This window comes from Lycorma delicatula, chromosome 9 (assembly GCF_047948215.1).
Source record: "Lycorma delicatula isolate Av1 chromosome 9, ASM4794821v1, whole genome shotgun sequence".
NCBI classification, from domain to species: domain Eukaryota; kingdom Metazoa; phylum Arthropoda; class Insecta; order Hemiptera; family Fulgoridae; genus Lycorma; species Lycorma delicatula.
The window spans coordinates 48278044-48291274 of NC_134463.1; the positions used below are offsets into that span (position 1 = coordinate 48278044).

The window sequence follows — 13231 nt, forward strand, 5'->3', positions numbered from 1 at the left end:
CTTTGCTGATAATATAAAAGTGAACAAAAATTTGTTTTAAAATATTTATTAGATTAAAAATTAATAATAAAAATTCACTTACCATGAACAACAATTGTGTCTCCAACAATTAGAAGGCAGACGAGTATTAAACAAAAACATTGTTGTAAATTATTCAACTTTGTCATTGTAATCACAGAAGTATTTTTTCTTTTTTATTGTATTGAATCACAGTTACGTTTAATTTTAACACAATTTTGGCATAAGATATTATAAATTATACATACATTGGATGATTCTCTAATATTCATTTTAATATTGTGTTAATTACACACATCTTCATTTTATCCTACATGTATATTTTACAAAATTTATTTACACATAACGTTTTGTCAGTCATTGTTAATAATGAATCATGTTCATCAGCTATATGTTGAAACTAATTGGCAATCATGCTACAGTAAATTTCCGGTAAAACCTGTAAAAATAAAAATTAAAAATTAATTTTTCTTGAATTTTTATTAGTAAATAAAAAATATTAATTTATATATATCTAATAAATATCAAAATATTATTTTAAGTTGCAAAACTAAGTTCCGTGGTTGGATTGAAAAAATATTTTCAGGAGAAAGAAATTTCAGAATGGGCAATAATTTTTCCCAGCTGAGAAACTACTTCTTTTTAAGCTTACCGTCGCGAAAAACAATTTTAAATTTACATTTTATCACAAGGATTATTATTTTTTTCTTAAAATGACATTTTTATAAAATTCCTTAATTCCTCTTAAAGTTAATGCATTTATGACATCATTGTTCGAATTAACCTCACTTGGTTTGACATGTAGCGCTTAGGGAGCACCTGAGGCTGCGCTCCGTTGAATTATTCCCGGTGACAGCGTAACTATTTATGGCATAAGTAAGTGGTTACAATGTTACATGTATATTGTATATTTTATTTAGTTATAACAATAAAAATTTGTATTAAAATGTGATTGGTTTATCTCCCTCCAGCGCTAGCATCCACCAATCATATTTAGTCGGTAACTCGATTAGGTGACCTTGATAAGATCTTTACGTATATTCCACCCTCATTTTTACTTCTAGTCGGGAACTAACGAGTGGTTTCAACCAGTCAAGCTTAATTTAACATACGATTGGCGTACACACACTGATAATCTGTTTATTAAATTATTTTTACTGTAAATGTTTGGAAAATAATACTTAAATACTATTAATAAAATTAGGTTTTAAAGTATTGAATCCAACCAATTAAACAATTTTTTCTAATCATCAAACATAAATTTTTTAACTAAGATCTAATATTTGTAAAGTCAACCTTTTTTTTCTTTTTTTCATCCCCTTCCCCTTGGGACTGGACCTAGATCGGCAAAGCACGACTCAATCCCAAGGGTGTCTTTGCCTCTAACCTCCCGATTTGTTGAAGCAGTCATGACCGGACAGTAACTGCGTCATCTCATAGGTTAACTCGACATACCTTCTGCCCAACCATGGTTTGATCTGAGGGATCAGCCTTGTCGTCCAGCTTCCTACCTGCGCCCTTTCCCAACGGTGCTGCCACTTCATCAGTGTATCTCGCTTAGCTTGACCTTATGGCACACTCGCCGATCTCACCACTATCTCCTCCGCTATCAGATGTAAAGGTGGCATGGCCGCTATTACTAAAATTGCTTCCGCCGAAACAGTTCGGTACGACCGCGCCACCCCAATTGTCAACGGCCTCTCCAAAGACAGCAGTCTCGTTCTCACAATATTGTAAAGTCAACCTGAGATGTATAAGGTTATACTTCATTTATATTCACACATTCATCATCCTCTGCAGTATTCTTTCTACAGTCGTCCACCTTACGGTGGTTCCGGAGGCTAAATAGAAAAAGAAAAAAGAAAGGTTAGGAACGGAGAAGAGTAGCTTTCCAGCTGAGGGATGAGCTGGCTATCCAGAAGAAGAAGTCGGCGTGTCCTGATGACGCTAGGGAGATCTCGGTGGGATGCCCCTACAGAGAGCAAAACGGCGAGAGCAGGCTGCTGCCACGACACCCTAAGGTGACTGAGTGATGCTTAATTGCCGAACTGGTTGCCTTGGACGTGTTTCCAACCGAAAAAAAAATTCTCTCCGTTGTTATCAATCTACAAGATTGGTTTGAAATAAATTATATTAATCATTATTCAACACGACATAATAGTACAAACTTTGTTATTGTATGACCACAAAACATTTATTACTAATATTGATAGATATTGTTCAGTTACTGCATCAGAAAGACTTCAAATCTTTTTAAATATTCTGCAGAAATTATTGGATAAAAGAAAATGAAGGTCAACGAAGCCATTTTATTACATTTACACATAATTTATCAAGAAAGATTTACGATATCCTTAAAGACATACATGCACCTTGAGGTGCATATTGATATTTATCTAAGAAGTAGACATTATATACGCTATAACAAGAAGCATTTACATCTAAGTTTCCAAAAACTGTGAATTGATGAACGACATCCAATTACAGAATATCGTACTTCCGACATATAATTTAGCATCAGTTAAGAGATAATCTTATGCTGGAGCACTCATAGCACTAATTATTCTTATTTCTTGCAATCATCTTAAACTATACATCCCGGGGATTCTAATTTCACTGGTATTACTGTATTTAATCGTAGATCAGTGTTATCGAACAAACTGCAATGATCAGGTTTGTAATAATAATGATGAAAAATATAATTTAATTAATATACTCGTATATTAGTCGGTAACAATCGATACTGAAGGTAATCGATATTGAGTAGGAGGTTTATTTATTCGTAAAATATATTAAAGATTTTAACGTCATTAAATATTAATTCTCTATCAACAATCAGTATGTTCATTGTTAAAAGCTATTTGGCTATCCAAAATCTATTACAAGTTAGAAAAGTTTATACAGTCAATGTCCTTTAGCTGTTCCCCTTAATAGTATCTCGGTCTAAGTAAACTCTTGCATTCTATCTCTTCTCAAACAACTACTTCCCCTTCGCCACTCTACACCATGTGATTTATACACAACTATTACATGATTGATTAATGTTTACCTCTAACTAGATATAAACTTAGACCATTTAATTTAGTTTAAACAGAGCTTCAGTTTGATTTATTTTATAAAAAATATTTAACAAATTGTATTTTAATTATTTTGCAACACTTTACGGAAGTAGGATAAAAGACATATTAAATTAAATTAAAATTTTTAATATTATAATTTTTTCTTTCTTCTGATTTATTATATATATTTTAATAAAATAAAATTTAATATGAAGAAAAATGTTCGTCTATTTTTCTTAAAGAACTTAAAGCGTATTTGTATTTTTCAACAATCATTATCAAATAAGAAAACAAAACAAACTCAAGAATATAATTATATAATTTGACCCAGTTAATATTCTTTCTCTTTTATAGTTGTAATATAATCATTTATTTAAAAATAAATTATTAAACATTTTTAGTAAGAAAACAGGTTTTGTTGAGACGTAAAAAGACTTTATTGCAATTTCAGTTCCAATGAAACCATCTTCAATCTAAATCAGACCACATGCAGATCTCGCAGAAGCTACATGCTCTCCTTTTGATATTTCAATAATACTGATGGTTACTACTGAAGTTGATTCCATCGGAACTGAAATACCTATTTAATTTTATATAAAATAAAGTTGCAATTTTTGGAAAATTTATGAAAATGTTTTTATTTGTTGTGATAATTGGCAAGTCAAACTCAAAAAGTTTAAAAGGGCTTTCAAATTTTTTAAAAGGGCTTTCCCAACACTTTTCAGAAAATATATTTAATGTAGCACATCTTAGTGAACGTACAGTTAATAAATTACATGATCCGACTTGCACTACTGTATATAGAATTTTCATAAAAGTTAAGCAATTTTTAAACAAATTGTTAACTGTTAAACATAGAAAAATGAAATTTATCATATTTTCCTTTCTTAAAATGATCTATTTTGCAGTTTGGACCTCGAATTTCATGCACCCCAAGAACTCCCACAGGAGGAGGAAACTTCATTTTAAACGAAAAGGGGAAGGGAAAGCTTATGAAAATAATTTTAAAGAACATTTAAAAACAATTTTGGACTATGACATTGGTAACCAAAATGGCAGCTTTAACAGTTAATTTCAAAAATTGTCTTCATTACCTCTTAGGATGCTTGCTCCCAAAGCCATCCGGTACGCAACGTCTCTATTTAATGGAATACTATGATTGACGTATTTTCCGATGGAATGGAAGTTGCGGCAAATGGTCCCAAAGCTGGATAGCCGGTGACGTAACATCATAAGGTCATTAAGTCTGTTACGTATGTTGTCAAAGATATTTAAAAGATTGTTTCTTCGGAGGCTATGTCCTAATCAAGAAGAAGGTCTTGCCATTCCTGGTCCACAATTTCGCTTTCGTTGCGGCCACTCCACTGTTGAGCAGACGCATAGACTTGTTAAGATCATAAGCAAGCGCCTTCTAAAAATACCGTTCGGCTACTTTTCTGGATGTCCAGCAGGCCTTTGATAGGGCATAGCTGCCTGGCCTACTGTACAGGTATTTCCCTCATCCTTATTGCCTAGTTCTGCTTAACTACCTGGACGGACGATTTTCCCAGATAAAGTATGGTCAGGAACTGTCTATGTTCTTCGATACTAAATCATGCATACCCCAACGCTCACTTATGAAACCTGTGCTATATCAATCTTTCCGGCGGAACTTCCGACTGCGGACCATATCACCATTGTTTCATTTGTTCACGCTATTCTGGCTGTCGATATGTAATACAGAATACAGATATAACAAATTAATTTGAGGAGAGTAAATAATTCAGATTATGAACCTTTGTTTTTAATTTTTCTGATTATTCAAACCGATAATTTTGTTAAACATTTTCTAGTCTCGTCTTTAGTGTTTAAGAAATTTTAAATCCTTAGTAATTAATTCTTGGACAAACTATCTTACAGTAATCTATGTTTCTTTTTTAGGAAAAACAGCAGAAATTTTTTCGAGTTATACAATACTTATACCTATACTTTAGTTTTTATTTCTTTTAATCGCTTAAAAGATCTTCCTAATAATATATTTAAAATTTAAAAATTCCTTTTATCTGAAATCATATTAACCTGTTGATAGTTTTGTGATAGTTTTTGAATAAAAAAAATTAAACCAGAATTTTATGCACAACTTTAACCAGAATATATATTTTTTTAATTAGTTTTCAAATTCATTACTAATGATTGTATATACATTATATATATATATATATATATATATATATATATATATATATATATATATTATTGCTTTATTAAAGTATTTATCTATTTTCTCTCTGTCATTGTGCTTTCATAATTTCCCCTTTAGGAACCATTGTTTGACTCAACCTGTGAAGGTGAAGGTGTTTAATAATAATCTTCTAAAAGATTTGAAAACAAAACTTCCAACAATTAGAAAGTGAGCCGTATTAATTCCTTTAAAAAATTAATGTAGAATAATTAATTATTATAATAATTTAAAAATATTGTATCAATAATAATGTTGAAATGATTGAACTTTAGCCAAGTCCCTTGTATTATTCTTATTAAAAAGAATGTTTTGTGCTTAATATGTTTACGTGAATAAAACATATTTAATATTTTCGAAAAAAACAATATTTCCATACTTGTTTGATTTCATAGGTTGTACGTAGTTAATTTTGTTATAAATTTGTTAATAAAAAATCAATATTGTTTATACAATGGATGAATCTACTTTTATAAATCTATTAACTTATTTTTTATTAACCTAATATTCATTATTATTTTAATCTTCGGAGACTTGTTGGAGTAATACAACATATTTGATAAAATAAAAAATAAACGAGAATCGTGCAAAATCCTTTTAAAGTTCTGTATTACATTCAAACTGAAAAAAAGATCACATTTTTAATTTTTAAATGTCGGAATAAATTTCGGTCGTATAAAAATACGTTTTTCTTTTTAGAAGTAATGTTATTCTAATCAAAAAAATAATTTTATTTTTTTCAACCTAAGAGTTATTTAGCATACATCTTTGCTCTATTTAATAAATTTGAAATTCAGTTTTTTTAATGATATTTTTACTAAATTATTTCTTCTGGAATGCTTTTCCAAAAGAAATAAATAAAAGCAAAATGGAAACCCAATGAGAGATAATATCGTGCAAAAAATACGTAATAGAATGTACAAACAGAACCTAAATGTAGGATAATAAAAGTAGATTTGAGAAAACTATATTGACTTTGGACTTTGGATGAGATTCTAAAACAACAAAAGTAATTGTTTTAAAGTATCCAATATCTTTTGAAATGTCGATTCTTATGCATACTTTAACTACAAAAAATAAAATTTGTTAAAGAAATGTGTCTTTCATTTCAGTATATTACTTTAATAACCTTGTTTTTTATATATGTGATTATTTTTGTGTGTATACCTAAATACAGTTTAGAAAATAAACAATTTTATTAAAATTTTTATAAATATATTATTTTTTAAATTATTTATGTTTACCGACTTTACGAAAAAACGTACGGTATTAATTTCGATTACACGATGGATTTGGGGGGGACGGGGGTGAAAATTAATTTTCTTTACGTTTGTAGTTATGAGGAGTACAAAAATATAATTTATTTGAAATGGCATTCCGTTATATATCGTCATGACAACGTTTATTCCGGTACGTATAAAACAAGGTTTTTAAACAAATTTATTGAATTTCATCCCAGATTTCTCAAAACCTACTGCAGATACGGTTCTCGGAGGTATTTTATTAAATTTTTCAGATTAGAAAGCATAATAAATCAATAATTTTGCCCCTTAATTAACGTCCTATATATTTCAATATGAACTCAATTTACCGGGATAGCTGAAATCTGAGCAAAATATTTCACTAACCAAAACTCGCAAACGAAGCATTTTAGGACATATGTTTATATGAACTTTTTTCATTATTTTTACGAGTAGAATTGATGTTTATATATATATATATATATATATATGTTTATAATATTTGATGTTTATATATATATAAACATTCGTTGCTCGAAAATCTCTACAACTACGGAATCAATTTCATTGAAATTTAGATCTGTAATAGTAGTGTATCTGTTGTTTTTTGTGAAAATTTAATGAAGATTGGTTAAGTCATTCTTCAGTTACACTCAATTTAAGATCGACATCAGACAACATTACCTCAATTTAAGGTTACGGTGACTTTCTATTGGTGCATTTTTCATAGTCCTTATGCAGTGAGTCACAATGATGAGCGAGTTGAAACTTGGTGCTTGAGTTAAGGGTCTATTCATTAATCGAACTTAGTGTAGTGCATTGTACTCTGAAAATCTGTGCTTTTCTGACTACGATATGGTAAGGGTGTCGAAAACTAAAATTTTGTCTTTTTTCTCAGAATTGAGCAAGAAGACAAACTATATTTTAACATTTATATTATTAACTTTTCGTTTCAGAAAAGTTGGTCTTATTGTTCAGAATTAAGCAAGTGTTTTTTGTTTTTTTCTCTTCACTTTTTTCTCATTTTGTACAGAATATGAAAGCAGTAAATTCTGCGACAATGTGAAATAGATAAAAAATATAAGTTACTGTGGGAAAATTTAAATTTACAATTTTTTTTTTAATACTTTTATTTATTAGCGACTTATTTATTAGCGACTTATTTATTAGCGACTTATCAGTGTAATATAACTACGGTAAAATTTTTAGTCTTGAACAAATTGAGGTCGACCAATCCTGAGATGTGTGGTTAATTGAAACCCAACCACCAAAGAACACCGATATCCACGATCTATTATTTAAATCCGAATAAAGAACTACCTTTAACTATATAACTACTTGTAGTTATAAAAAACTACAAGTAGTTATAAAGGTATTATATATAACTACCTTTATTAGGATTTGAACCTGATAACTTCGACTTCGAAATCAGCTGATTTACGACGACGAGTTTACCACTAGACCAACGCGATGGGTTAATTTTACAGTTTTCATTTTATGTATATATATATATATATATATATATATATATAAATACACACAACATAAACATACATACACACAAAGGATGTTAACAAAGTGTTGGAACCTTTGAAAAACTTTTCAACCGTTGAACAAACAAAAATAAAATTTACTAAATGCTCCTCCTTGAAACAAGTTGTCTTTCGGTATGAGATCACTACTTTTTTTTTTTTTAACCTCCGGGACCACCGGTAGGTATTGCTTCAGAAGACGAGATGAACAATTTGTAGCGTGTGTGAAAATTCAATGCCTTACCGGGATTTGAACCCGGGAACTCCGGATGAAAGGCCGAGACGCTACCACTCGCACCACGGAGGCCGGCGTGAAATCACTATTTGGGATATACTGTAGCCACTGCAGAAACTAACTGTGAAAAATATCAATCAAATGGCCACCGGCCAATGGTTTTTTTAACAAAAATCTGAAAGTTTTTTATGTCAAAATTTTTGTTTTTCATGTCATTTAAAGTGTTTTTCAAATTCCTATCCTGTCCATCCATAATACTTGAATTGTCCTCCCATGGGTGCCCTCTGAGTGCTTAGGGTATGATGGTGCCATACCGATAATTTTGAGAATTTTTCGATTAGTATTTACTAAATTTAATTTTCTTATATTTAACGGTTGAATGTTAGCTTATAGATTTTCAAATATTATTAATGGCCTTTATATACATATATATGTATATATACTAGCGTACCCCGTCACGACTTCGCGCACCATATAGATGTAGCTTCACTCGCAATACTTTTTGAATAGTAAACTTATTTTTTTTATGAATAAAAATATTTAATCAACAATATTATATTTAGATTTTCATTAAATCCTGATAAAACGGTAAATAATAATTTTTATGAAAAATACGGAAGGAATATACGATAAACAATGAATTAATGTGCAAAACTTAAATAAAGGAAACAAAAAGAGGAAGATAAGAAAATTGAACAATATTTGTTAGACCAATCCATTTTATGAATGAATTAAAATAGTTCAATATGAAAGTTCAATAAAGATAAACAAAAAATTTATTACAATCTGTAATCGAAAATCCGCATCGCGGCTTCGCCCGTGCTCTATGGTTACTTGAGCTTCCCTTCACGATCAGAGGGTCGTGGCTCGCTTCGCTTTCCCTTTCCATTTTCTCCCGTTTCTCTTTCCCCTTCCTTTCACCCATACCTCTTTTACTCTTCCTCTTTCCTATTTTCTTTTTTCTCGTTTCCCTTTCCATTTCCTTTTCCCGTTTTTCCTTTTCCCCGTTTTCCCCTTTTTTCTTTTTTCATTTTCCCCTTCCTTTTTTACCCTTTTTCCTTTTTCGATTTTTCCCTATTTCCCTTTTCCGATTTTCCCTTTCTCCCTTCATCTCCGGTTTTTGATTCCAGTTGGTTTTCGATGAATTTCGATTTAGGTTCGTTTTGCCGCTAAGCAGAAATCATGGTAAAATTCTTTGTTATTCCTAATTTAAAAACAAAGCCTTTTCGGAACACAAGTTTATTATGAACTTTTTTCATTATTTTGTACAGAAAATACAGCTGTAAAATATAACGGCTTTCACTGGAAGCACTGGAGCACTCACACATTCATTCTGTCGCTTTGCTCGCGCACACGATGTATTAATATAACTTATTTGACAGGTGTAATGAATTACTTCATTTCCATGCTTTACCTACGCTTTTAATCTCAACCATTTTTTTGTATCTGCATCTTTAATTATTTGCTTCACATATTCTAATTTTGTAATTCCATTTTAATTTAATTATTTATTTATTTTAAATTCAATTTAATATTATTTTATTTAATTTTAATTAAATTTATTTAATCCCCTTCCTCTTCCCCAATTTCCTTTCCCCCTTCCTCTTTCCTCTTTTCTTTTTTCTCTTTTTTCCCTTACCATTTCCTTTTCCCTTTCCATTTTCTTTTCCTCTTTTTTCTTTTTTAAATTTTCCCCTTCTTTCCTTTTTACCTTCTTCCGTTTTATCTTTTCGATCTTTCCCTATTTCTTTTTCCCGATTTTTCACTTTCTCCCTTTTTTGCCGCGAGTAAATCGGTCCAGTAGTTTTTTAGTCTATAGCGGACACACATATCGGAAACATTCCAATGGAATCGTAAAATATTTAGTATAGCGGATGTTGCTTTTACGTTCAACAGATAGTGCTGTTAACACGAAATTTAGTTTTTTGTTGATTTGAACCCCTTTAAATCAAAATTTTGCAAAATCCTTTCTTAGTCCACGCCTTCTTAAAGATACCAAGGTACCCTGAAAATGTCAAGTCTCTAATTGTAATAGTTTTGGTTGTACGTTGATTATGAGTCAGTGAATCAGTCAAGACATTCTCTTTTATATAAGATATATATATATATATATATGCAGAATCTGCCAATATGAATAATAATGTAATATGAATTCTATATGTTTACTGGGTCTTCCAATATTATAATATATATATATATAGTTTAAATATTTTATGTTTAAATATTTTTATTCATTTTTAAATCAATTGATTTTCACTATAAAATCAGATACTAAGGGTATTTGTAAACTGAAGATATCATTTGTGTAGCTGAACGTTTATAATTCAATGAACTTTGGATGAAACATTCGTTTCATCTCAAGGAACGAAACGTTTCTGGATACGAAGCACTGAATTCGGTAAAAAGAAAAAAAAAACGTAAAGCATGAGGTACTTGTTAACTTGGGGAGGGCTATGATATTTTCAGGAGTGACGTAACTCTCGGTTTAAGTCAGTATACATTTTATTTAAGAGACTATAAATTTTCGGATTCTATGTGTCAAAATGAAAAAAATATTTCCTACGAAAAAATATTCGACTTCTCCTCCGTTTTCCTTCTGTCCATCATCTTATGTTTCTTAATAAAAATTGATATCTCGAGATCAGATTTAGGAATCACAATAATATTTGGTACATACATTTATTCAAAGTTGTCAAATAAATAAAAAATTATAGTTTAAAAATATTCTCAAATTTAAAAATGGGGCCATTCAATTTGTCAATCATTTAATCTCGGGAATCCTTAGTTTTATCATCTTACATTTTATTGCAAAGATTTTAAGCATTTTTTTGTGAACAAAATGCGACCTTAGTTTTAAAAATTGGTAGATTAATAACCAATTTCTGGCAGAAAATATTATGATATAATTATATCATAATCATCTTCTCTATAAAAGAGCTATTTGATATATTATGCTAATAATTGACTTACTATTAATTATTTTTACTTATTATTAATGCGGTTAATATTATTTCTTTAATTAGTTTTAAATTACGTAATAACTTTTTTTAAGATAAAAGTAAAACAAAAAATAATAATCACCTGAGATAATCCAACAGTTTTACTATCAAATTAACAAAAATTAAGATCACTTCAAGATAATTAACTTTTATTTTTAAAATAATAGTAATTATTATGATTGTTTCAAAAGTCAATCAAATGAGATTTTCAAAGTGATCATCATCGAAATTTCCCAAGTTTGTATTCTTCTTTCGAGAGACAATCGTACTCGCTGTAAAATTCCTGGAATATCTCTTATTATTCAGGATATTCAGGTTTAAGTCTTCAGTACTGAGAACTAAAGTAGAATAAAAAAATATCTTTTTAATTACCCCAGTGGTAGAAGTCAGAGCGTTTAAGTCGGGTGATCTGACAGTCCACAGCACTGACATTACGCGACTTATCCATTTTTCAGGAAAAGTTTCATGCAGATAATCTGTTACCTATTACCGGCCTCCATGGCGCGAGTGATATCGTCTCGGCCTTTCATCCCGAGATCCCGGGTTTGAATCCCGGTCAGGCATAGCATTTTCACACACGCTACAAATCATCATCTCATCCTCTGAAGAACGCTTAACGGTGGATGGATCCGGAGGTTAAAAAAAAATCTGTTACCTACCGACTGAAATTTACCGAAGCACCATTATAGTGCTTTTTTACTCTTTTACTCTATTTACTCTTATTTCCAGAGATAGAGTCTTCCAACAAATCTAGAAGATATTTTATTAAATATTTGAGATAATTTCTCAAATTTAGACGGTTTGGTAAAACCAATGGATAAATTAGTCGTTAACAATGATTGCCGATATGTTTTGGAAAGATTGTTGATGGCTGCTTTGGAAAAAAATATGAGGATTCTTCTCGATCCAAATATCCTGTTTTATGCAGGTTTATACATTCCTACTGAAACAAGCTTTATCTGTGAATTAAATGCTGGTGTAAAAGAAAAGTTCTTCAATAATCTTTCTTTTAAACTAGTTGCAGACAAATAGAGAAGGAAATGAAGTCTGGTAGAAAATTATGTCATACGTTTTCTATCATAAGTTGGTTAATTTTCAACCAATTTTCAAAACTAAGGTATCATTTTGTTCACAATAAATTATATAAAATTGATATAAGGTAATATGATAAAATTAAAGATTACTGAGATATATAGAATTTAAAAGCTGACATGACCGCAATTTTGTGAACGTGTTTATACTGCAATATTTTTTTTTATTGGACGACGTTGGTGTAGAAAGTGTACCAAACATTTTTCTGATTTCTCAGTATGACTGCGAAACTATGTTTTCATTAATAAACACAAAGTGATGTAGGAAAGGAAACCGAAGGGGAAATTGACATTTTTTTATAAGAAACATTTTGTTCATTTTAAAATGTAGAATCGGAAAATATATGCCCAGTCCACCATTATAGGCTTATATATATATATATATATATATATTTATGGAAGATCTCATTTCAGTTAACCACCTCTTTCTAATATATTGTATTATAGTATAAAAGATCGAAATAATAAAAAACATATTTTACGTTCATTTTATTACTTTAACTGTCCGAAAATAGAAGTATACAAATAACTGCAGGATTGCAGGAGCTATTTTTGGATTAATTGCATCGAAATGACAAAGGGAAGGTTGTTATTCTGTTGATATTTTTATCGTTTAATTAAATATAATTAGCCGTGTACTGTATGTATCAATCGAGCATCAAAGTATATCGACTGGGAGACCACAAAGTATATCGACTGGGAGATCACAACGTATCAATTATTATTTCATGACTCAATTACCAGCACTACGCGGAGCAATTTAATTGGGCTGTAAATTAATTAAACAAATTATGTCCTTTGTATAAAATTTTGTGTACTGTAATGTAGACTGATAATA

The 13231-nt window shown here is 30.1% G+C and overlaps 1 protein-coding gene across 1 annotated transcript in view; it reads right to left on the minus strand.

The window, feature by feature from the left end:
* LOC142330199 (alkaline phosphatase-like) overlaps nt 1-13231 on the minus strand; it is an 887512-nt gene that overhangs the window by 785812 nt on the left and 88469 nt on the right. Inside the window, exon 2 of the mRNA XM_075375322.1 lies at nt 83-457. Coding sequence (XP_075231437.1) covers nt 83-167 — 85 coding nt within the window. The 5' untranslated portion in view covers nt 168-457. The remainder of the gene's footprint in view (nt 1-82; nt 458-13231) is intronic.